Source organism: Bombus huntii, chromosome 13, assembly GCF_024542735.1.
Source record: "Bombus huntii isolate Logan2020A chromosome 13, iyBomHunt1.1, whole genome shotgun sequence".
NCBI classification, from domain to species: Eukaryota; Metazoa; Arthropoda; class Insecta; order Hymenoptera; family Apidae; genus Bombus; species Bombus huntii.
The window spans coordinates 7,220,612-7,247,966 of record NC_066250.1 but is presented as its reverse complement, the minus strand read 5'-3'; the positions used below and the strand labels follow the sequence as shown (position 1 = coordinate 7,247,966).

The following is a 27,355-nucleotide window of genomic DNA, read 5'->3' as shown; positions in this document are numbered from 1 at the left end:
TTTTTTTATGGATCAGCATGAGGTATTTAAATTTCCAAGTTTCTAAATTTTATACAGACCATATTCGATATTTAGATTTGTTAATTTCTTAATTTCATATCACGTTAAATTTCGAAATTTCTTCACCTTATTGCTGAATTTCTGTATCGTGATAAGCAAGTTGAAGTGGCAGAAGTTATTTAAAGTTCATAGTTCAGCCACATCCCCTTCGTAATAAAATCCACAGGACAGAGAATGGAGCGGGTTTAGATTTCTAAATATCTCAGTTTCGTATTACAAATTTGCTAGAAACTATTCTAAATCTGTATATCGCACTAATAAGGGGGAATTTGTCAAAGTTCATAGTTCAACCGCAACCCTTTTGTAATGGAATCGCCGAGAACAAAGATTGAAACGAAGGACACATTTATCAGTAGCTTGTCACCGAGGTTGTTACGATGTTACATTGTCCCAAAGACAATCTAGCGAAAGAGAATGGTCTAACAGCGATGATCCACGGTTAGATAGAAGCGACGTATGGTGGTGGAAGGAAGGGACGAAGTAATAGAATTAGTTCGACCAGACGAGGAGACCTCCTCACTTAGCTCGCTATAATACGAGGCAAGTTCCGTCACGAAGACCTTAATATCCGCCACTTCCTCCGCCTCCCACTCGTTCGTTTGTTTATTCGATATCGTCCGCCGTCTTAGCAAGTCGTGGCTTGTTCTTCCTGACCCCTGCACGATACTAATTCCTTTTCCTACTCCGTTATATCCTCTATCAACGAGTATTACACGTGTCTATACTTGTATCACGTTTATCATCGATGTTATTAAGGAAAGAGATATCTTTCCTTTACCTTCGATGTCACTTGATCGACTGAATTACAATCTTAAACGATAACAACTATACGAGGCCGAACAGTTTATCTATCTGAGAAGCACATAGAGATAAGTTTAGTCATTTAAGGTGGCTGAAAAAAGTCAGGATTTGTATACCAGTAAACTTTAGAATATTAAAAATAAATTTGAGAACTATTTTTTCAATTATTATTAATAGTGACACGTGGAATAGTTTATAGTTGTCGCAATAAATATTACGATTACTTTAGAAATATTGCGAAAATAATCAAACTTTGGAACGTCTAATTTCAAGGTACTATGGATCAATATGTGGAGGATAGTTAGTACGTGAGGTTTAAAGGACGAGATTGCTTGTTGTTGAAACAGTCGAATATATTTAAAATAATAAATTAATGTACAGCCGTATACGCGAGTCGTTAGTACAAGGTATAAATCGCAGAAGAAAATCGCGGAATAAATATTCGTTAATGCACGTCGCGTAACTTGATAAATACTCGTGAGATACTCGGAGATGCTCTGTTAGATACTCGATATGTATAATACTATCCGTTCGCGATCACGTCCGTTTATTTATACTGGTCGGAGAGAAGTGGGAAAATTTGAATTCGTTTGAAAATTTTATTCGACGGTTGCATGTAGCGCCGACATTGTTTTGCCCGGATTTTGTTTATCGTTATATTTCTGCGTCAAGGCTGAGTCAATGTTCCGAGGCAAAACAACAGCATGAGTCGCTCTCGACTCGCGTCGTCCTTTGACTCCTATGCCACTGCAAATAAATTAGCTTTCTGAATTTCGATCCATCCTCTGGAGTTATCGAATTTCTTATTAAATTTTAGATTACTACGAGGTAACTATATTCTTCCCTTTTACTTTCATTTTTTTTTTTTTTTTTACAAATGACTGAATTATTTCTGATATGAATTTCATTTATACTTCGCTCGACCAGAGAAATTCGACACGATTAAAATGCTAATTATCCGAAATCGAGCAATCTAGTTAGCTAGGGTGGCGCGATCTGTGGCCACGATAAGAGGGAAACTACACGAAGTCCGCGCGTTCCTCTCGCTCACCTACGTTCCGTAGAAACCAAGATGATCGTGATGCGCGATACTTAAGTTCTCGAGCACTTTAATAGTTTAATTTTCTGCTCACCTCCTGTTTGTTCTCCATTCTAGATTCGGATCTCATCTTCGAGAATGCAATTAAAGAGGTGGAAGAAGAGAAGGGAGGCGGCTGGTAGGCCTTGAGTAATAGAATAAGGGGATGTTGAGGGAAGTTGAATTAAACGAGCTGGTTTATACAAAGGCTTGCTTCGACCGTGTTTGTCTAGAACACGATCTTCAACGCGAATTTGATTAGACGGAAGCAGTTGTTAACGATTGACGTGTATCATCTCTCCCCCTCTCGTTCTCCTCTTCGTTAGTTTAACGAACTTCGATGGCGAATAAAATTGTAATTAATCGTATTACTTTTACCGCGTTATCGCTCTATATATCCATAGAAAGGTCTAATCTCGTAGGGTCGGTTAGTTGTCGTTAATTGTGCGCTGCTATTTGTCGAATGTAAATCCGATCCGTGAAATGTGTCGCTATAAATTCATTTTATCGTGTAGATGATAAAGCGAGATACTAGGACAGAATCGAAAGGCTGGCAAAGTGGTTAACATAATGTGATAACGTGGCATACATGCAATGAACTCGTTAGACCTGATATAGGTACAGGTTAGTTCAGAATCTACGGTGTGCACCGATTGAATCTCTCGAAAATGAACCCAGCCGATCGAAACCAATCTACTGTAAATGCGTCGAGAATAAACAGATTTTCACAAGAGGACTATTATCTTTGGCGTAAGTGCACAATTTTCGAGGAAAGAATGAGCCGATGAATTCTGAAATTCCAACGATCATGCTGAATAAAACAGCACGTAGTGGTAACTGGAAAAACGAAAAGAGGCAAACATCCACTCGACATAATCTTTTCGAAGGTACACCACAATGAATACCGGCGCCTTCCAGTCGAAGGCCCACAGTCGAGATCCATCGACCATTGTGTCCATTATAGGTTTTTGTCCCCCGTTTGCGAGGTTTCCCTGTGCGTCTTCTGAGACTTTATGCCGCTGCATTGTCGTGCCACGGTGGCCTATCTCTCTCCTTCTTCCTTTTCCTCGCGCTTTCTCCTCTCTTCTTTTCCTCCTTCTCTCCTCCCTTTGCTTCCCTTTTTTTTCGCTCTCTGTCTACCTTTTCACCGAGTATAAGTTTACGTTTGGAAACCGCGGCAGAGGCGCGCACACCGCATTCATCGAGACATCGGTACACCTTTTTCTGCCGGTGGTCCCGCACGGACGAGCAAGCGTAGTCGCGCGTAGCAAACGACTGAGTGCCTGCGGAACATGGCCGCTTTTGTCGGGAAGAATGGCCTTTGTCTCGAGGAAAATCAATATCCAGATAAGCGTACGATTTAATCATCGAATAGCTAATTGGCTTATTAAGCTTCGTCACGATTATTACGATCAGCCGAACGGATTATAACAGACGTCAGATCGATTCGCTCTTTCTGCAGATGGTGGACGAGTTTTGGCTTGCGACTGCTCGGACAACAGCGTCGCGAATGTAATCATTTTTCGCTTATTTCGAGATCAAGTTTCGAGCTTTGGATGATCATAAATATCAGAGAAAGAAACGCGAGCATCCTTGTTTTTATTGTTAATTTTGATACGTTTCTTGGGTTATTCACGATTATTTTCTCTTTAAATTCTTACATTTGGTGTAACTATAGCTGAGAATCACAGTGACGTATAAGTGAGTATGTTAGAAATTAGAAGTATGTTACGCGTAATCACAATCCTCGAAAGAATTATTCGTTTAATTTGATAGTCGACCAAATTGTAATTTAATTTTATATTGTGACATATTTTTTTTAATTTTAAAGAATATGTATCGAGGCCTTTTAAAATAATGAAAGTAAAACATTTTTCTAGAAAAGTAGTAGTATGACTCACACGAGTTATTGATTACGATTATCAGCTCGCTATATGATATAACAGTTGTAGATAAAGTTTTTCGAAAAATCCAAGACCTGCAGTAACGTTAAGGTATAGAATACATTCGATGAAATGGAATAATACTTACACATTTATCGGATAATTCCATCAAGAATATTGTCAGGATATTATTCGAGAGAGAGATTTTTTTTTATCATGAAACTTATTATTCTGTGAATTTTCCAGCTCTTCGAAGACACCGTGTAGACGCACCGAAGACACGGAATAGTCGGTGGCTTCGCTTTAAGCGAGATAGGAGTACAGTTATCCATAAAAGTAGAGCATGCGTACGCCGCCTTTAAAACGGCAGGTGGTGTCCGCTACCGGTGAACAAAGAGAAAAGGGAAAGAAACAGGAACTCGAACCTACCGTCAGGACATTGGAATCCTCCGTTCTGCAGTTGCAGTTCCTCAGAAACCATCGAATAATCGCTCCATTTACTATCTAATACGACAATTTGTGGAACATCTTTGAACGACCTCCATTTTATTGCATCTTCATCGTATTCTCGAAAACTCGAGAAATCACGAACAAGGGTAGCAGAGTAAGTACGTATATAAGTCGATGCGATTTAAATTGAATTAATTAGTTATTATTCATATTTTATACAATAGTAATCATAATTAAGGTATTTTAGTCCTCGTAGTATCTATATTCGTACAAGGGTACTCGATAAAATTGATGAATTGGGGTCTGCCGTGTTTTTATTAACCTATATGTATATAGACGATTTCTGGCTTTCTATCTCTCTCTCTCTCTCTCTCTCTCTCTCTCTTTCTTTCTCTCACAGACACTCTCTCTCGCGTTCTCTCGTATCTTTACACATCTTATCACAATATCGTATTATACACAGATTTTTTTCACTTGTTTTACGGCTTACGTGCTAACAGGGGTGGGCCCCGGTGCAATATTTACACGCACCAGAAGGGATCGATCATTTATAAATCTGTTTCACGCCGCTCGATTCGATCCCCGCTTACTTGCACCGGGACTAGTAACGCTAGTAAATTCTACGGACTCCTCTCTTCTCGTTTTCTTCGTCTCCAATATATATTTATCATTTTCTTCTCCGTTATTCCGTATGATGTTCGTCATTCCATTATATTTCTTCTCATCTCGCGCGCCTCTCTTCGTTTTCCATCGCGTTAAAGTCCGTTTCGCTCGTCCTCGGCCAACGTTCTATTATCCCGCGAACTCGACGAAAGCGTGACAAAGCTAAACTGCAACACGTTACGCTCTTGCAAGTGACCGACACACTGTCACAGGGCGCTTCCCTCTTCAACGTTCTTTTTCTCTTCCTTTTTTCTTTTTTTTTTTTTTATTTTATTTTCTTCTTCCTTTTACCTTCTCTTTCTTTTTCTTGCCGGGATCTTGGGACGAAAAATACGCGTGGAAAAAAATTGGAATAACGGGTTACAGGATGTGTCTTTTAACGCGTTTGCGAGAATCGCCGGGCAAAACACTTTCGTCCAGTTCGCCGCGCGAATCGAATCGTTTTACGCTGTTTTTTCGCAATTCACTCGCTCTACACGCAATTTAGGAACTGAGGGAGCTTCGTCTTAAATTATACACGCACACGCCTCCTTATTGCACCGAATCTAAACGCAAGAACCGCTGTTCCGTCGCCGTTCCGCGCCTCGCAGCCTCTGCGGTCGAAATCTAACGGCACTTATTAGTACATATACACGGAGGGAATCGTTGTTCGTCATCTCTCGTCATCATCGCGCTGAATCCGGAGCCGTGATATCGCGTCCAGATTGTCGAACGACAACGACGAACACGACGGGTAAAGCCGCGACGATGGGAAAAATTTCGACCAGGATAGAAGATACAAGGGGAGAGAAAACACGTCGACGCAGATCTTGCTCGTCGTCGGTCGTTTCCCTTCTCTGCTCGTTCGCTAGCTTCAGGCTACTTCTTTCTCGCGGATTTCGAGGTAACACGCGATGGCTCCAGATGTCCAGCGGCGTGAAACTGGCTTTGTACTCTGTTCCCATGTCGAGAGTTTCACGATGGGAAAGCTCGAGCGCGCTCGAGGAAATATTCTAACGGAGATCGCCGGGGAAACACGAAACACGTAACTCCGTCGGAACAAGCTCGAGACTTGTTTGTCGTTTACGTTTGTCGATCGAAAGATGAATTTTTCTTTAAACCGAAATAGGATTTGTGGATATCGATCATAAAAAGAAAACCTTCGCAGTAGAATTTGGATTCGTCGATCACAGAAAATGAGTCGTTTAAATTGAATTTGTATGTATCGATTACCAGAAGGATATCATTGACACAGAATTTGGATATATTGAACGCGAAAAATAGGTTGTTTAAGTAATCATCACAAAAAGCGAACCATTGAATAGGATTTGGAATATCGACGATAAAAAGAGATCTATCGATTTGAAATGTAAAACGATTCAATTTAAATGTAAAAGGAAATGTAATAATATAATTTCAAGACTAAAATAGATGTCGTAGTTGAGATTGGACATCCGAGAAAGTCGAGGAGATTTTTTCGACGTAGTTTTGTTAAAGTTTCGCGATTCCTCGAGTTCGTTCTCGGCCAGAACGGTGGCATCTCCGGAGGCGAAAAAGAAGGCAGAATGAGGAAGTAAAGGGACCGTACGAGACCGCGTTCTCATGAGACGACCATTGTTACACCGACACGCCGGAGGATTTGGGTCAGCGGTGGGGCTCACCGACCCTCCCAGTTTCCCCTAGTCGCAAACCGCAAACGTTCGTTCTCTTTTCCTGCGGTTTCGTGGCGTCTCTTTGAAAGCTAGCTATATCGTTGGCCGGTGATGGCAAAGATGGCAAAAGGGTGGAGATCTTCAGCATGGCCGACGGGAAACGGTAAAAACAGCGTAAAACCCTTTTCGTTTTCTCGATGCATCCTCTAGGTATGAGATTGAAGGTTGTTCGATGAAGAATTACGAACAGAGAGGGCGGCAGGATTTATTCCCGAAAGAAATCGAATCTTTCGAACGAACTATATGCGGGTCAGAGGAGAGAAAGATTTCACGAGATCGCGGAGACTGTCTCCGCGACAGATGTTTCCGCTTGATGTTCCATCGAGCCACGATGGACCCGAGACCGTGCTTTCACGAATGTTTCGTTTTTTCTTTTTCCCCTTTTTTTCACGAATTTAATGAACGCGCACTTGTCAGAACTGTCCGTCGCGTCGTCGACCGAGATAATGATTTTTTCCACTGACTGTGCACGGCCTCGGGTTTCGTGGTAAATCGCGCGTATCTCTTCGTGTCCTCCGCTCCTTTTCGGAGGAGGGTCCACCGCGTTCGGTTGCTTCATCCGGAAAGGAGGGACCGGTGATTACAGCGCGCCACCGTGATTGCCGAGATCGTTTGACTCACGAAAATGTCATTAGGATTTCATTACTTCCAACCGCCTTGAGGAACGACTGTTTCTCGACGACGAGTTTGTGCAATATTTCTTTCTTTCTCTCTCTATCTCCGTAAACCGTCTTTCTCCATCTTTCGCCCGTCTCGTCTCTGTCCGTCCTTCTTTCTGTCCCCTTTCGCGGTTACCCTTTCTGCTTCTCCGCCTTTCTGTTCTCTTCTCGCTCTGTTGCCGTTTGATCCGACGAGATCCAGCTTCCAGAGCACGAAGTGGGTCAGCCGCCTCGGTTGGGCAACTGTCACAAAGGATCGACCGATCTAACGTCATCTAACAAACAGATTGACATTTACGAAGGAAACCGAGGAATCGTTGTGAATCGTTTAGAACGCGAAACATCGTGTCTCCTCCTTCAGGTGGCGAAAACATCCTTGGTCCGCGAGAACCATCCGATGGATAATTTGCCAACAGCTCGACCAAGAGCCGACCGCTATCTTGACATTTAACGAAGCGGCGGAAACTGTTCCTCATCGCTTTGTTAATCGTTTCACGATCATTGAAATTCTATCGATAATTCAGTCACTGTTAGATCGATCGATCGTCAGCTGGTTTTGCCTGGTTCCGTGCGTTCGACGACGAAGAGCGATCGGTAAGCTCGCGAGGCGAACGCGGACGATCTGCCGTCGATCTCCGATCGAGGAGATTCTATTACATCTATTCGATGATTCGTACGTCGTCGTTATCTGTCGTGCGATTTTTCGGCCGTCCTTTTTCCCTCCTCTTCGATGATTTCATTTACAGGTAAAGCATGAATGATCGTTCATCGTCGTCGATAGACGTTTCATATAAATTCCATCGACGTGAACATCGAGTCGTGCATCATTTGCGAATCGCTATTCGCGATGCATAATCGTACGTGAATTCGATTTTCTACCGAACGTTTTCGTTTCACGAAAAGTTCGTTCATTCTCGTCGATGCAGGACAACTGCGTTCTTCCATCTTACTATCATCGCGATTGGTTCCCTATAGATCGTACGATCGCGACGCTTTGATTTTTCGTCGTAACGACGGACGACCAATTTGTCGTTGACCGGTCGGTGAACACGCGGCTCTCGTTAAGAGATAGAAACAATTTATTAACATCGAACGCGAAGTCCATCGCGACAGGTGCTATACGTATTCACACTTTGGGGCAGGGGCGCTGGCACGTCCGCGGTGCTACGAAGAAGCGGTTCCTCCTGAACACAGCTCGAAGGACATCTTCGTTAAACCGCCGGCCACACCCTGAAAAAATACGACAGACGAACGAGCCATTAGAACCCAGCCCTTCGTGCCACCCTACGTGGAAATAGAGGGGGAAGAATGTTTCCCGTACACGATTTCTTTGGGTCATTCGATCGAGAATATCGATAGATCAGGGAACACGATTTAATCGTTGTATCTTCTATCTGGGAGTAGATGTTGGAATTATTGCTAAATTCTCTTCATCCGGGCGTACATGTTGGAATTATAGATAAATTCTCTTGATAAGAATGTCCTTTATTTTAATTTGTATAATGCAATGAAAGGAACCGATGTGTCGTTGATATTTAAAGTTTCTACGTGTATATATATTTACGTCGGTAAATGTTACGTTCCTTTTAACTTCGTAACGCTGTAACTATATATTGAACAATGAAAGTTAGTTCAAATAATAACGATTACATGGAACAAGTTCAGTCGGGTTAGATTATTTCGGAAAAATTATTAGAAAACATAAATAACGAGTTATTTCATCAATATTTAAAATAGTCGAGAATTTAGAAATAGTTGAAACAATAATTAACGAAGAAGTATTGCAGGATTAAAGTTGCAACGGATTTTATTTACGAAAATCTTTACCCGAAAGGAATGTCACAATGAATTATGAAGGATTAATGGAACGCGTTTCCGTTAGAAACAACGGTAATATTCACCTAAATCTCCTTACTATAAATCTTCTATATATATTAATCCATAAATTAATCCATAAATTAAATAATATCTACAAGAAAGAAACTCCTAAGTCCTCATAAGTCCACTAAAATTTCAAACTATCCAACTTCGTCTATTATACCGTGCATTAATATCTTTCATACCCTAAATTCAGCGTCCCCATTAAAGCAACCGATCAAAATGAAATTTCATTAGCATTGTAATGAAACACTACTGTCATGATTAAATTGATCAAATTTTAGACCAATCTGAAACATGATACACTAGTATACAAATTAAAGATACAGCATGAATAGACATCTTAAGTTTCGAATAAGTATTAAACACAGTCTTACTGAATATTGAGGTTTATTTATTATAATAAAAAATTTGCTGTTCGAATACTTTCGTGATCTCTGTGGGATATAATAGTTGTACTGAATATTAGATTGTTGCAAACGTTTCTTTCGTTTCATAAGGACATAATAGATGCGCAACAGTTTTAGTTTTATATTATTTTATTGAATTATATATGATCCATTTTGTTCTATTGGAACAATACTATTGGATCATACATAGTTCAATAAAATAACAAAAATAATAAAACAAAAAATGCGCATCTACTATTTCCTTGCGAGAGGAAAGAAACTTTTGGGATAAGCCAATATCATATAATTGTTGCATATACATATTTTCGTATTAGTTTAAAATTTTACCAACATAATCACAGTAGTCGAGTCTCACAACAGTGTCGATGCAATTTCAAAATGTTTCCTACGGCACACGGTACACATCCATAAAAGATCTCTACAAATGTTGAAATACTTTCGTGAGCCTGTGTATATTATAGCACTCGTGAAATATCGTCCTGTGGACACGGTGTATCGTGATCGGTTAGTCGAACAGAGTTGTCCAATGAATGCTAGAAGTACCACTTACGTGAGTAGTCCAGGATTAGGATCCGCTTGGTACCAGGAGTACTGTGGCATGTAACCCGCGTGGTGCGGCGGCGGCGGTGGTGGCGGTGGATGGTGGCCAGGCGTATGGGGGTGATGGTGAGTGTGCGGTGGCGCGTGCGGATGCGGATGGTGCTTCATCTCGCCCGGCCAAGAGGGTGCGGGCGGGCTCTCGTTGTGCTGAGGCGACATCTCGCTTCCGGGGCTCGAACTGCCGGGGGTGTGACCCCCTGCGCCGCCTCCCATGCCACCGAGATAGCCCGTCGTCGGACTGCCCGACACGGAACTTCCGCCTCCTGAAACAGTAACGGAGAACATTCGAGATCGATCCTCCAGATATAGACTTATCTTGAACGGAACAGAACGAGGGGGTGGAACATTTCGATTCGCTGCAGCGTTCCATTGACGCGTTACGGGGATGATCCAAAGTCGTTCGGGGGTGCCGGGTGAATTGATTTATCGAGCTGCGAGGGAATATTGCGGGAGTCGATGAGGAAAGAGAGTCAGGGTTTTGTATCTTTAGAAATGGAATCGAGTTGAAAATATCGAGATTGGTGGAAGAAAGGGGTTGGTTTTAGACGATTTGATGGATGAAAATTTAGGGCTGGGGAGTGGGGATTTATTTATTGAATTAGGTTAATTAATAGTTATAGTAAATAATAGTTTATTGAATTAGGTAAAGATTGGATCGATTTATCAGACTGGGAGGAAATATTATATGATCGACAGTGAGAAGATTTGAGTTTTCACGAGAATTTGAGATTTGAGAAATTGCTTTAAATTGAGAATATCAGAGTTGGTGGAAGAAGGGGATTGGTATGTCGATGGAGATTCAGGACTGGTTTATTAAGTTATGTGGAAACTGAGAGAAGAAATCGTGGAAAGAGCGCGGTTTGGTAATTGATCGAACCAGAATATCCAGATTGACAACAGGAAGAAATTGATTTATAAGTATTTAGAAATATGAGTATTTCGCGAATCAATGTTAATTGAAATTAAAATATAACTTAGGATTTACATCGGTTCTTAGAGATGATTTCATCGAGGAAGATGTGAGAAAATACAGCGCGCTGATAATTCATTGAACCAGTTGTAATCTCGAAATCGAAGAGATATGTATGTGGATCGACAAGGTTATCGAACGGTTTTATGCCACTGGCATTACGATTCGATCTCTCTAATTGATTTATATCTTCTGAGTTGGTATTCGTGAGTAGCACTTGCATCGTGAAGAAAATTGCGGCATGGAAGTTTTTATGCCTTTCTTTCTTATCTTGATTAACGCGATCACGTATCACGCATTAAAATCATCTCGTTAAGGCGTATTTCTAAGTAAACTAATCCTATAATAATACTAAATACTACTAATACTAATAATAAATAATACTAATACTAAATAATACTAATAATACTAAATATTTTTGATCTAATTAAAAGTGTATAGAAATTGCTTCCATTTTGACGTAATCGATGTCTATAATATGGAATAGTAATTAATTGGAAACATCGTGTGATACCATTATTTCCACGGGTATTTCAATATAGCCGATCAAAATAGTGATAAACCGATTTTTTGCTCCAGATTACCGCGTAACCATTATATGCGAACACACCTCCTTGCATGAGACTTCCTGGTTGACCCGGTTGAGGGGATGGTCCTCCAGGTAGAGCGGTTCCACCGGCTAGAAGGCTGCTGTGTTGCCCTCCGCCGCCACCGCCGCCCTGCTGCGCCGCCTTCATCATCTTTTTGTATTTACTTCTTCTATTTTGAAACCAGATTTTCACCTGCAACAAAAATCCGACGAGGGAACGATCAGGTCAGGTGGAACTTGTTTCGCGAGTTGTCAGTAGCTATTGGCGAAAGAGACCGAAACGATGAGGAGAAAAACGAATGAAGAAAACGCGGCCGCGGACGAAAAAAGAAAGAAAAACGAAGAGAACCTGCGAGTCGCAGCACGAGGTTGATGTACTATTTAACGTGGACCGAGACGGTGTGTACGGCTGCGGTCGCCAGAGACCAGCAATTTTCACTGTCTCTGTTGCCGCTGTCCTTCCGTCCGTCAAACATCCGATAATTACAGAGGCCGATATGAATTTCTGCCAGTACGCACCGAGCGTAATGATACACGCTTGTTCGGCGTGGCATACATATATATTTTGCAAGAGGGACAAGCGTACATAGTGAGTCGGAGGAGAGAGGAGGAGGGGTTTTTATCGACGTTGGTACAGCGACTGGACGGATATATCGATGATGAAGGAAGGATTGTGCAGCTTTCGATCGTATTCAGCCACGTTATGAAGAATCTACATAATACCGTCGTACCGTAGTCGCGCTACTGGGTTGCAAACTGACGTCGACGAAGAAGAACGAACGAAGGAAAAAAGATGAAAAAATAAGAGAAAAAGAAGAGAGGAACTGCTCGTTTCGTAACTATCGTTTCTTTTGCCTGTTTCTCTGCCTACACGCCGCGCGCGGAACGTCGAGTTCGGCCTGTGCGGCGGATACTAATGCGCTTGTGCCGCTGTTAGGATTGCACATGCGGTATTTTTTTGTGTCTTAGCGCGATCTATACATGCGCCGCGTGCACGTGACGCGCTGCTCAATCTTACGTAAGCATGGCTCGGCTAGGCGAGCGCAAAGAGCGAGAGAGGAACAGACATCGAGCTGAAGCTCTACGTTTCGTATGTTTTGCGAGTACCAGGTAAACGGTGCGCGTTAACCCTGCGCGTAGAAAAAATTCCGGAAGCGGAGGGCCGGCTTTTTTACCACATCTACGTTACGTTTTATACGGTGCTTCCTTTTCTGGGAAATCGAGAGTTGCAACTTTGTATGTAAATTTTCTACGACAAAACACTGGGATAAGAAAAACACTGATTACATGTAACATGAATAATTGCTGGAATTCTTGTGTTCCTGTCCTGTAGATTAATTCAAAAGCGTAACGAGGAATCTGGATCGTTTTTGGAATATATAGAATATTTTATATTTCATTCCCTTTTTGAGCTCTGAAATCTTTAACTTCTTACGCTTGATTTTAAAGAGCCACGACAAATCGAGATCATTTATAATGGTTATAAATTATCCTATTTTTGTAATATGAAATCAACATAGAAGTTTCGAAACGTATGTTTCATTCTAAAACGTTATAAAAAACTTAGATTCTTTTCAAACTTTATCAAATATTCAAATCTTCGTAAATGCTTTATGTTTCGAAATCACCGTGTATTTTTTAAATTCACGCTTTTTTCTAAGACTTTACGAAAAAGCTTGAATTATTTCTGACGTTTATAAAATATTTTATCTTCATTAATTCCCAATTGTAAGAATTTCAGGTTCTGAAACCTTCGTAACGTAGAACATAGGAAACTCGGATACCGAGGATATTTTCCCCGTAGAACCTGCTATAAACCGCACACTCAACTCTCGAATATTAATCAAAGAAACTGGAACTCTTATCAATCACCGGAGAAGACGCTTCTTGTCAGTTCTCTGTGTCAACCCTCGGTGATCCGCCATTGCGTAACCGACGAGCGAGCGTTGGGTGTCGGATACGTACACGAAGTCTACGACTTTTTACGCCTTGGGCGTCAATCAAAAACCGTACGGTTACTTTAATTAACTAAGTCGGCTCCGTGAAGCACGGAGCCGGAGGCCAGCGGTGAACAAGGGGCAAGGGACGATGTGGTTAGAACGACGAGCAAAACGGAGAAAGCAAAGAGAAAAGGGGGAGGAGGTACGGGGAGGCATCGTCACGTCAAAACGAGTTCATTAAAACCGCAACAGCGGGTTTGTCTAACCTCGAAAGAAATACTCGTGGCCGACATTGTTTCACGTTTCGTGAGGCGCATCGGTCCGTTGAAACTCGCGGTTCTTTACTTGAGTACATGTGTTGCAAGTGCGCGTACTAGTCATAGAATACACGCGTTAAGAATGCACGTGTCACTACGTGTGCATTGTATAAAATGGTGATTGGGCGGTACGATACGCGTATCGGCCGAAAAATATGTTGCTAGTCGAACACTCGCGAGCTTGCCTCCTTCTCGCAGTCTGTCTTATTGGCAAGCGTGTGGCTGGCGTGCCGGCGCAAATAAATCTCTTTCTAATTGCTCGGTGAAAAAGCGGAGCGTGCTTGCGCGCAGGAGATGGCGCCCGACAAAGGGGCCAGAACTAAAACCTCATCGCGGCGTGGTTTATTTCATTGTCGGGGCTGGGCTCCGGGCATTTGCCCACTGCCACTGGCTTTGTTTATTGATATTTACAGCCAGCGTGACACACGCGGCATACGAAGAAGAACATTGGAGGCCCCTAAGGGCTGACAACGTCGGGGTTGTTCGCTTTTGTCCATGAGATATTCGCTCGCGAGTTACGTCCGCCTTTTTTTGTTCGAAGACCACGGTATGTTGTTGTCATAGCATGACGCAGGTGTAGATTCTTCGACGCGAAGAGATGGTACGTTGGGTCGCACGGGAGAAAACTTGTTGGCTATTTAGAAGAGTTGTTTTATAGATGGAAAACAGTGAGAACGTTCGCGGCTTGTCGCGTAACGAAACTGTCTAGAGACGATCTCTCCTATCGCGAATAAAGTATCGGTTCTCGAAAAGAAATTTTCCGTTTAGACATCGATTGTCGTAATCAGTCTAGCCGCGTCATGGCGGGACATCCGTAACCAGACGGCAGCAGGAATTCTCGCAAAAAATGCACTGACCACAGCTCGAAATGTATGCAAATTCGCGTGACGAGTCAGCACCGCCTCGCGACGGAATACATAAGGGGTAGAGGAAAAACGAAAGGACGAAAGAGGGAGAAGAAGAAGAAGAAGAAGAGGAGGAGGAACAAGCAGGAGAAGAATATACGAACAAGGAGAAGAGTACGAAAAATACGAAGAAGTAGAGGCAGCGTGTGCGAAGCGGGTATAACGCCGATGGCCACTAGAACGGCACGGTGGCACGCTGTTATCTCTTTTCCTCCAGCATCCTGGAGAATGTATAAACACGCGTACACTCCTGGTCTTCTATGTGTGAGTGGTTCTACGCAGCCACGTCGAATGGCCGCCCCGCGCGAGTGCAAAAATTACTCCTGTCAGCCGGTGGTCGCGCGCGAACCTCCGCCAAGGGATAAACAAAGAGGGAACAAGATAGGATGACCTCGTTGCTGGCGTCGTTGATATTGCTGGGACCAGCAACGGCTTCCGACATCGCCCAAGGCGAAACAGCGAGGCACTCTGGTAACAGCCCCCGCCTGTCGATATCGCCGATGCATACTCAATGAGCGACAGATCGTCGCCGTAGGGTGAAGGGGGCGTGAGGTATATAGAGGGAAGAAGGAACAGGGGTACAGCGGCGGGCACAGCAGCCCGGCAGCAGCCGGGACAAGGTTCCAGAGTAAAAAGTACGGCAACGTTTCGCCTGCGTGAATCCGAGAACGCGCGCGCCGCCTGTTTAATATTTATGAGAGAAGCATCTAGGAATAATCTACGTCTAAATGAAAACGCTCCCACCGATTCGAGCCGCGATCTCCAAGAACGCTCTCTCTCCCTCTCCCCAAATCCCCGGGCCAGCTGTTCGCCACTATGTTACTGATGGATTGTCCTAGCACGATTGGAATCGCGATGAAATCGTACGGGGTAGCGGGAATGTTCGTGGTTTGTGTAAAGTCACGCGCATAAGCCAATAGACATTTACTAATGTTAAACATAATATTTATCAAAGTTCGTTTATGTAATATGATGTCGAAACGTATTACTATTTTGTTCTCTTTATGATACGCCGATAAAACGGCGGTCCTTACTCTACCTCATTTTATGATCAAAACGTTCATCTTTGAACGTTTACCGTCTAAATGTTATGTACAACGATGTACAAAGGGGATTCTTTTGACACTACGTCGAATGGTAAAAAATTAATTGAAAGGAATTTACTAGCCTCAGTGTTGCTATACAAATATTAGGATTGGGAAAGATTATACCGATTTTACTTATGTTTTATATTTTAAAGTACAACATATAACGGCGTTATTATTATTTTTTATATTCGTATTAACATCATAATTACTTATACAATAAAATCATATTTGCAAAAATGAAATCCAAAGAAACGAAGGATTATTTCATTACCAAAAGGAGATTACAACGATTTACGTTGGTGATTATGTCTGATCACAGATGGTCCTAATTCTACTGGGAACCTCGGACCGTACGAAGTATGTTACAAAGTTTTGAACTTTGGTCTACGATCTACATGTTGCTATATATATACACGTATGTATCTCTCAATATTCGTCACTTAGTGACGTATGACAGACATGGATACCGTAATTGGTGCTTGCAAAAATGTAGTCCTTGACTTGATAATAGCAGTCGATAGCGGCACGCCGTTTCAGCGCAGTTCTGCTAACTGTAGTTACAACCTAGTTATACAATGGCGGGAGGTATGGGCGATAAAACTTTCGGAAGGTTTCGAAAGGTTATGGTAATGCGAACGTAAAAACGGTGAAGTTCCGTTGCATCTGACTCACGCGCTTCCTTGGGAAACATCGGATCGTTATGCCGGGCTAAACTAGATACCAAATTTATTTCTGTGTTTCCTCCGTGAAACTCCGTTAACTTCTTTTTTTTTTTTAACAATCAATCATGATACGTCTACTTTTTCTTCAATCTAAAAAATACGAGCAAAATAAGAAACATCAAAATTCATTTGATTGGCAATTTTTATTTCACGCAAATTACATATGCAAGATTAGTTTCTAGAATGAAATATCAGTTGTAAAGGACAATCTATTTCCTCTCTCTCTTTTTTTTTTTTTAGCGTACAAGGAATTTAACTTTCATTTTGTAGAAGCTACGTATGAAAAATCGATCGTTACAGTAAAATATTGAACAGATAAATATCTAAAAGCGGCTATCTTCGACAAAATTCGCGTCACACAAAAGTTATCTATTCCATTAACAGACTATGCTGTATCATTCCCCGAATAATCGAAACGGGGGCTGGACAATTAAACGCAATTAGTCTAATGGCGGTAGCTGCGTGAGCAATAACACGATATAAAACCAATAGAGTGATGGCTGCTAGTCATAATTTCTCTAGGCATTGATAAGACCGCGCGCGGCTGACATTGTTCCACGTTTTTAACGCATTCTGTTTGACCAATGGCTACGATGTTTATCTACGTATAATTACTTTGTTTTTCAAATAAAACTCAACGGCAAACCAGTTTAAGCGCATACGAGTATGCAACGATCGTGGACGCGAACGCTAACAATATGTCTGTCGTACAACTGATTACTAATTATGTTCTCGGTACACAAGATTAAATACATTTCATGAAACATTTTTGTTACCATATTTCTTCTACTGGTCAGCTACTTGAATCACACATTATATATTTTTAATTCTTCGTAGCATATATCTTTAATATCTTTAATATCTAAACTTACAATATCTTTTTATCAAATTATTCAAGGTCAACACACGAAATTCATTGTATCTTTCTTCATTTGTTTTTTTGATATTTATGCGAAACTCTGCGAATATGTGAATAAGTTAACATCAGCACGGGTCACAGCTCGACAAGGCGCTTTTACTATGCGCAATGTCTTAGTTCATATTGCATCTTATAAATTAATCAAGGTATCGATATGAAAATTTTCAAGCAGAGAAAACTGAGAGACATAAATCATCACTTCTGTATTATGTATCTAACACTACTTAAATTACATACCACTGATATATTTACATCTGATATTTGCATACTACAATCTGACTATATTCTACATAAGATCTCAATTACCATACTCCGTCGTTAAAGCGTTAATATGGTTATTACGTTAATGCAATTATTCTTCAATATGTGATATATATATATATATATATATTCATATATGATATATATGAATAAAAATATTTTATTTATAGAAATGTAGTATCACAGGATTTAATCCTACAAGCTACTCCTAAATCTCATTTTTCTTTACAAACATGTGTCTAAAGTGTACGTAAGAGAAGTTAAATTACCTAAATATAGCTGCGAATTATTTCACCAATCATCACGTTTCGTTCACCTCTCCGTTGACCACGTGCAGATCTCCGCTGACACAAAATTGGAGGTTATATCGCAGCGGTGTATCGCCGATTGGATCGAGTTATATTCCCGTGGCGGGTCGATCCTTGTCCATATAGACAGGGACCCCCATCGGCGTGTTCTGAATGATCCAATCTGTCCGCACAATAAATAATCACGCGTATCGGCACGGCCTACCTGCGCCCTCCGTTAAGCCGAAAGCCGTAACAAACTAATCCGTCATCGGTACCGGACGACGGCCACACACTGTACGTCGCTGAAGGGTTTTTCAACGGGCTGGCAATCAGCTACGAATCGATGGAGATGGAAACGGGGACGTTGAAGCGAAGAGCCTCAAATTCTGATAACGAGTGGCGGCGAAATGAGGATATTTCGATCGATAAGGGCTGTTAACGAGCAACTTGTCACTGTGAAAATTCTCCCGTGTCTTTTGAAAGTAGAATATTTGTTTCTCTACAATTCTACAATTCTGAAAAATTATTGCTTCTGTTGCTAGTACGAGAATCTATCTTAAACAGTTAAAGATTAACCCCTTTGTATTTATAGACGAGATATCTCGCGACGTATTTATCGAATACTATAAGCGAAATACTTGATATATCTGTTTTATCATTTTTACAATAGAATATTACTTTGTACAGGTAAAAGAAAACTGACAGAAACTTTTATGTTGTAACATTGCTATGTTTGACATCGTCAATTCCTTCGTGTTCACGGGGAATAGTATATTCGAAATGTGGACGAGATATCTTGCAAATTAATTTTTATCCAAATCTATAGAACATTATTCAAACATCTCGCGTCATTATACAAAGACGTACATCATATCTCACTTATAACGTTAGTGATCGATGTTATAGCGTAAAATATCTCATCCACATATACCAAAGTGTTAATCGAATCTTCCTAATCTTGAATATCACACGAGGCATCGACAAATTAAAGCATCATTGCTCCCAATCAAATCGAAACGTTCTAACTGCCACCGGGTTGCAACCAATGGTTCGTGGGAACGATAGAATCACCGAATCGAGGGATTCGAATTCGACCACGATTTTTATTAATGTATTCAAACAAGTATATATACGTACGGACGACATATGTCGGGTTTTCCGAACTGTCTCGTCTGTCAGAGCATGTAAGCAGGTATCGTAGGTACCTACGTTTCCTACCTAGTTGAGGGTGGTAGAGGGGGGTGGGGGACAGGGAAGGGGATAATAACAGCCGTGTAAATGCGTCACTAGGGCCCCGTTCGTTCGCATAATGCTATAATGCCTTTTTTTTATTTCGCTCGCCCGCTCACTCCCACAATGCAGCGTCGGGTTCCCCTGTTCCCTCAGCTCCGCTACTCCCCCGCTCCATGCCCCCCTCGCTGCTTCGGCGATTCCCACTTCCTGCCTGGCATCGGTGATGCGCAGTGCCACCTTAACAACAACGAAATTCCCCAGTGGTGCAACGGCCCCCTTGCGTTTTGCGTTCTTCATCGTTGCGTTTCTATGTTATTTTCTACTTCTTTCATTTTTTCTATTTCTACTTTTTATTTCGTTTGTTTCTAAAGTCAGGATAGTGGTTCGGCCGTTCTAGGACGTTACGAGTAAATCTACGATGTAAGAAACCCTCGAGGAATTGAAAAGATACCGTTACACATTTCCTCCGATAGTATCTACCGTTTGGTCAGCATCGAAAAAACAAATTTAATGGAGTTTCCGTTTACGGACGAGCCACGTTCCGTGGCTGGACGCGTTAGTTAGATATCAATCAAACGTTCGTGCGATGTTCTCGCCTACCTGTTTTTCCCATTTTTTTATCTTGTCTTTTTTTTTTATTCTTCTTTTTTAATCATGATCGCGAGAAACATTTTGTTGCTCCCAGCGAGTACAATGGAGCACGTGCGCCGCACGTTTGTTTGCCGACCAGAGGAATCTTAATCGGAAACGCGATTATCACGAGTGTTATTATACCTATTCCCAACGACCAAGGTTCTCTGTTGCTTTCTCTCTATTCCCGTGTTTCGTTTCTCTCTGTGTATCGAACAGGCGAAAAATGGTTATGGCTGAAATCGAAACACCGTTTTACACCGCGATCACGTACCGTGTGGAACGAGTGAGGCTGCGACAGCCGGAATACGAGCGGTACACGCGCGTACCCTGTCACCGTTCCTTTGTCCCGGGACCATTTGTTATTTTGTACATATTCATAACGCCGTTACATCATCGCGTACCGATGCATTCTCTACCCGGCCTTTTCCTTCTCTCTTTTTCCCGTCTCTCTTTCCACCTGCGCGGACACGCACACTTCGTGCCGGTTACTGTTCATCGATACCTGCGCTCAGCCTGAATTCACAAGAGGGATTTAATATACAGACCGCAGCGAAATTGAGAAACTTTTGGAAGATTCGAACTCTCCGTTGTTTGGTTCAAACAATAATTGGCACTTCGAGGAAGTTAAAACGGAAGATTGTCCAATTGCAGAAATAGTAATTTTTACTTGAAGCGAGAGATAATCTTACAGATGATCGAAGAATTTGTAGGTCAGACATTCTTATTGTTACAGTGAGACACAGAATTATTGACTGGGTCGGAGATTTAGCAGATACTTGAGAATTAATGATACATTAAATGGGATTTTTATATTTTTCTTTTCTAAAGCGTTTGCGTTATGAGAAAAATAGATTAAGATATAGATCGTATTACAGTTACGAGAAAGCGATATGTAGCATTCAATTCGAACGATTTAACTTATTACAAGACGATTCTCAGGAGTCAGTTTTCTGCTGTTTATATCGAAGAATAAAATAAGCGATACATCTGGTCTGTCATCGACTACGAGTAGGCTGATCAAAAGAACAGATATCAGAGTATGTGTCTGAAGTCCACTGTTACGTGACTGTGGCAAATGTGGTATATTTCCACGAATCATAGAAAATCCTACTATCTCAAAAATCTGGGAAATTTTGAAAAATATCAAAAACATGTATCAAAAACTATTGTTGATTGAATATAGAGAACGAGTGATATTTCGTATATCATTGGAAGTGAAAAGTTTGAAGAATGTCAAAAATATGCTTAGCTGAACTATTACTTGAATTGAGCTACTACTTAAACAGAGAAAACAAGTGTATTACGTGTATCATAGGAAATGCTGATGGAACGAAAGCTCGGAAAAGGCTTGAAGGATGTCGTAAATATTTATGTATGTATCAGAATGCGCTGTTAACTGAACACAGTGAATAATTAATATCTCATAAGAAGCTCTAATAGAGGAAGGAGCATGGACAAAGTTTGAAAGTACACGAGGACGAACCCGAGTCCCGTTATGCGTTTACGTGGTTTTATGATAAAATGCAGATGCACCGGAGCAAACGTTGAACCACATCTCTCTCTCCTGGCTACATGCAGATCCTGGCTTACGTGAGAAATCTTAGGGAACCGTTATTGTATATCGTACTGGCTGTCGTTCGCAAGACACAAAGGCCCTATTCATCCGCATGCAATCGCATGCATAGGAACTGATCCTGACTTCCAGCATGCCTCGCATCGCTTCGCGCCATCCTCTTCGGCAAACGAGTACCTCCTTGCTCGCTCAACCTCGTTAGATCGTGGTAAAAGAATAATATCCGGCGTTAGACCCCGATGTTCCACTAAATGATATCCCGATTATATTATGCTTCCGTGGCTTTCACCGAAAACGTTCACTAACATTTATCTCTGTTGTTCCATCAGTATCTGCCATATAGGACGATGGATCATCAGGTTTTAGTTTAGCCTAGTGATTCGTGGATTACTTTCTCTCCTTCACTTTCTGTTTCAATATTTTTATTCGCCGGAACTCTTTATCTTTGTAACGATCTCTGGTGTTTCAATAAGCAGCCTTTTATACATAGTACGGGTAATTTGGATATGGCTATATGTTTAATCTTTTTTTTTCATTTCGAATCGAATTTTCACTTTCAGCGTAAATTGTATAACACGTTATCTTTGCTCCTTATCGGTGCTCGTTCAACGTGTCCATGTAAGTGTGTACTTTAGTATAGGATTAAAAGAGATATTAATTATTCTATTTGAAAATGTATCTCAGTCTAAGCGAAAAATTCAGATTATTTGATATTTCTTAATGTTATTTGGTAATACCAAATAATCTGAATTTGCTAGTTCATGGCGGGATAGATTTCTAAATAGAATGACGAAATCTCCCGATGCTCAAAGTTCCCAACTAAATCAGTGACCCAAAGCTTTTACTCCGCCAATTTAAAACATTTCTTTCTTTTCTAAAAAAAAAAGCAATCTTTTGCAAACAAAGAAAATTCAAAATCTAGTATTCCACCTATCCAAAAACTAATCACCCCTCCGAAAGTTTAACAAACATCCACTCAATTTACTCCACACCCTTCGACACGTATAAGAGGGGGTGGGATTCGAAACCAGGAGCCATCGCGTTCAACAGCTCAATCCTGCGTTTCAGCCGGTTGTCATTGGCATAATTAACGAGACGGGGCGAACTCGGCTCGGCCGATTCCCATGTCGGTATTCGCGAGTTTCCACGAGCTGCTCTCGGAATAAGTCCTCGTTTGTAGGTGGATACCTTCGTCACGGTGAGCGGTTCGCACCATGGTTTACCGGACAATCGTGGTGGACGCGCTCGAGGACGATGAGCGGAGACAGGACAAGAGAGAGAAAGAGACAGGCGGGGAAGGAAGAGTGGAAAAAAAGACGCGAGGAAGAAGTTGAAGGCGGAGGAGAGGAGAAGAAGCGAGAGGGAGAGAGAGAGAGAGAGAGAAGGAACCTTCTTCTTGGTAGCGGCCGCGGAGGAAGAAAACGAGGGACCACCGGGAACAGAGAGGCAAGGGGCAAGGAGAATGTCGTGCTGTGCTCATCGAGGTGTAGATCCTCGTCCCCTGGGTCGTTCCTACGCCGTGGTCAGCGTCCCACTAAGCCACGGTCGCGTTTACATTCGCGTTCTGACTGCGTTTAAATTGCAGTCGTACATAGAAAAATGAGCCTCCGCTGTTTTGTCTTCGTTGTTTAGCCCCTTTTCACTCCATTCTTCTGTGAAAACAACAGGAGTACGCTTTTCTGAGTAATTCTTCTTGTTTAGAACTTCCTTCTCCTTATGTTCATCCGATAGTTCACATAGTTTCTTGTTTTTGAGTATTTCGAGAAGAAGACTTACAAAATCAAATAGGACCACAAGAATACAAATATTAGGTACAGTCGGTGGAATTTTGCGACGATGATACGCAACGTATTTGATAGATATCTCTTTGTAATACATGTTTTACCGTTTCTAATTCAGCGCGCATGAATATATGCTGCATTAACATCGGTAGATATGCAATGTTTTCTGGGTTAGTGCTTTTTGCTTTAAGATAGTGTTGCAATTCCACTACTTTGTGGAATAAATGAGAAATATCTCTTCTGAGTGCATTTTTCTGAGACACGAGATAAGCAAACGAAACGATAGCTATGTATTTAAAGTATATGCTTTTTTACAGGAATTCATTATACATTTCAACGTTTGTATGCATACGATGTCTAATCACTGTTATAACAGCGTAACGATATCACACTGGTCACATCCATCATCTCTTCAAGGCTATACCACTACAAACAATAATTTCTCATCTACTTCTCGTCTAATATTAAACAATAAGACACATGCAATTGCATTTGTTCCACATTATCAATTAAAAAGTAACTGATTATACTGTAACATTCATTCCTAACGGGAACAACGTGTCTTTCGTGTAAGAATTAGATAGCACAATCTCAAGATAATCTGCCCAATCAATATTCCTCGCGCAAATATTAATATCCCTAAACACTGTGCAGCCGCATCATCCGATAAGATCGAGCGTGTCGAAGTTTCGCTTGGACGATCGTTTCGCGCCTGGAATCGCACCTGTTGGTACCGTTCTCTTATCCAGCGGCAAAGTGGAAGCGGATACCACGATACGACCAAGAGCGTGCACCAGTCGTGGTATCTTCGAGGGGACGCTGAGTGCACGGATTAAGATGTAAACGACACGTTGTAACGCGGCGGCTAGGCCGCGATAGGTCGACCGGTCGGCCTGGGGTCCCTCTTTATTTCTCGTTCGTGGAAACCGTAAAGTCCATTTGAAGCGCGCTCAGTTCGCGCTCCGATGGGCTGCGAGAGCGTTTCTGGACTTTTACGGAAATCGGGAACCTGGGAGCACCGTGCGCCATGTACAGTGCTCGGCCTATGGTGGCGAATGACCTAGCCCGATCCATAAGCGTATACCTCGCCTCGAGAGCACCCTGCTTTCACGCGTTTTAATCGCGAGCTCTGTGTTCCGCGGATGACAAAGATAAAGATTGTTTCTGCTAGCTAGAAGAGAGAGATGGAAAAGAAGGATTGAGATATCGGGGAATGAGCTGATAAACGAGCCGATCGGAAACCTGTTTCCTTTTATCAGAAACATGGTCGAGCGAATATCGTTGAGATAGCCTCCCTTTGAACACGTTCCATGCTTCTCGTTCGATTTTCCTTACGTTAGATGAGGAATTAATTGTCTTTTAAAGAGTTGCAGATAAATTTCGACAAGTCTGTGTTGATGTAACATAGTATCATAATAGGGAGTTGATCGAAATTTGTTCTTTTCTTTTTCTTTTTTTTTTTTTTTGATGGAAAGAAGTACTTTAAAGACGTCTAGTTTCAGAAAGGAAGATTTAAGAACGGAACGTTTCTAGAAATTTTGGAATTGATTTGTATTTAAATAGCCAATGTTTACGCAGTATATAGTAATATAATTGAGGCTTTAATTTTTCTGTGGGGGTGAAACGAAATATTTCATAATTGACAAATTGCAAAGACGGAGGATCTAAGAGTGAATTGTTTCCTGGAATTGTAGAAATGAATCTGAACTTTAATAGTCAATATCGAAAACACGAATATTTCTTGAAATTTCATGTTTTTAATGTAGTGAAACCAAAAAACTTTATAGATATCCAATTCCAAATATGGAGAACTAGAAAACAACTGTTTCTAAGAATCTCGAAGAAATATTTGCATTTTAATGATCGACATTAATAGAACTTTGTGTCATAATCCAAGGTTGTCTGGAATATATCCCCTGCAGTAGCGTTGTATAAAATACTTGAAAGATCATCGGTCGCAAATATGAAGAACTCGAGAACGAATCGTTCCTAAGAATCTCTAAGAAGACCGAAACTTCGATGATCCGCATTCATTTCCACAATGAGGCGGAACAAAATAATTGAGAGACGTGTGCGACAACGTAACACAGGAAACTTGGAGCTTTATCAAACATTATCAAAGTACCGTAATTTCGGAAGTCTCCTTAACAGGTTCTCATCCGGTAAGCTCAAGAAAGATTAATCTGGGGCTGCGATTAAAAGAATGACTGCAACGGAAAGCGTTGCGCGTATGTAAATCGGCGGCGACGTGTCTCGAAGCAAAAACTAGACTTCGTCGGTCGTGTTTACAGTAATAAATTACAAGGAGACAGCCCTGGCAATGTCACTCTCGCGTACTCCGCGCCGTGCACCTCCGCACTCTCGGTACGTGTCGCAGGATGATGAAGTGGACTCTCTTTCTTCCAGCCAGGATACGCATTATATCGTTGCTGCCTATACACACGACTGCTTCTCCGTTGTGTATACACGGCCTTTTATAATCTCATGCGCATCGTATGCACGTATGCATTATTCTAACCTCGAAGTGTGACGCAGAAACGGGAGAGAGATAAAGGCTTATCGCGAATCCGCTGGTATACCGAAGCATCGAGTATATCCACGATCTAAAGCCGGGGAAATCCCCGATCTTCATTAGCATAGAGCGTTCCGCGCGTAAAAGAAGAAAATTTCCATTTGATCGCGCCGATGATCGCGACGGTACACTAACCTGATTCATGTCGGGGATCAAGAAATTCCTTCCATCTCCTTGTGTACGTATCGTTTCCTCTTTGAAACTTCCCCTTCTCGTCGCCTAACTCGGTTCTCTAGCGTTTTCATCTCTTCCTCTCTCGCTGTTTCATCTCTTCCTCTCTCGCGCGGAATCGCCGATAAAATCGCGTCGAATTAAATACCGACGCGCCGGTTTCGTATAATCGAGATGCCCTGGCCTGAAAACGCGCGAGCTACCTTTCGATCCTTATCAGACACCGGTGTGATTATCGTCCCGTATGAGCAACAAGGAGAGAGATAGCAGATCAGCGCGTTTGCCGTATGAATTTTGATGATATCTGATCGATGACTCGCGAGCAAAAATCCGGCTCGTTAAAGGGAAATTTATAACCGACCTATTCCAGTTTCGTGCCGCAGATTCTATGGACGGACGTGCCATCGTGAAACGGTAAATTATATGCGGAGGCTCGCGCATGCACTTTCCGCCGGCGTCGTAGCTTTCGTTCCTTCTCTCTTTTCTCGGTATCCGTTTATCCATGCGCGCGTATCCTGCATCCAGAAACGCACAGGAGCCTCGATGGTGTACTCCATAGCTTGTATGGTCGATATAAAAGTTTTTTGCACCGTGGGGAACAAACCGAACACTTCTGACGACGTTGCGGTACTACACGAACAACGTCGGGTACGCGTGTGGAAAAAGTCGACGAGCTTCGACTTTCGAGGTATCTACGTGCATTCGCCTATGAAATTATTTATATGAACATCGTTTTGAGTTGTTAGATTCAGTCGCTGGATAGGCTAAATGGTGGTAAAAACGCCTTATGGTCGTGTAGATATGTGGACGTCTTGGTAGAGTAGCTTGATTGCAATGGGGATATTGTGCATTCTTCATAGAATCGACATTTTTTTGCTTTGCATTTAGTAATAGGGGAATTGCGTGGATATTGAATTTAATTGGAATAGAGACAGAGTAAGAGCATTAGCGTTTAGGGCCAGAATCTTTGGATCATTTGATAAATTCGTAGCGTGCAACTTGCTACATTTCTATAATCTTCCAATTTTTCAAGATTAAATATTTTAACACACCGATCATGAGCCACGTGGAAATCACGGTATCCTTATTTCGTAGAATTAATAATAATACTAATCAGAAATAATAATAATAACGACGAATAAAATTAATCTTTAATTTGATATATAAAATTAATGATAGTTTCCACATTTGGTAGATAAAATATTCTAATACACTTTG

General features: G+C 41.7%; 1 protein-coding gene across 7 annotated transcripts in view; it reads right to left on the bottom strand.

The window, feature by feature from the left end:
* Nucleotides 1–27,355, bottom strand: part of LOC126872323 (homeotic protein distal-less) — a 113,675-nt gene that overhangs the window by 14,636 nt on the left and 71,684 nt on the right. For 4 of the 7 annotated variants that reach the window (XM_050632141.1, XM_050632142.1, XM_050632144.1 and 1 more), the window contains exons 3-4: nt 11,754–11,925; nt 10,124–10,436 (exon numbers count right to left, since the gene is read on the bottom strand). In XM_050632141.1, the coding sequence (XP_050488098.1) occupies nt 10,124–10,436; nt 11,754–11,925 (485 nt within the window). Of the gene's footprint in view, nt 1–4,452; nt 8,516–10,123; nt 10,437–11,753; nt 11,926–27,355 lie in introns of those variants that run through there. The other 3 variants (XM_050632145.1, XM_050632146.1, XM_050632147.1) reach the window with 1 other exon arrangement.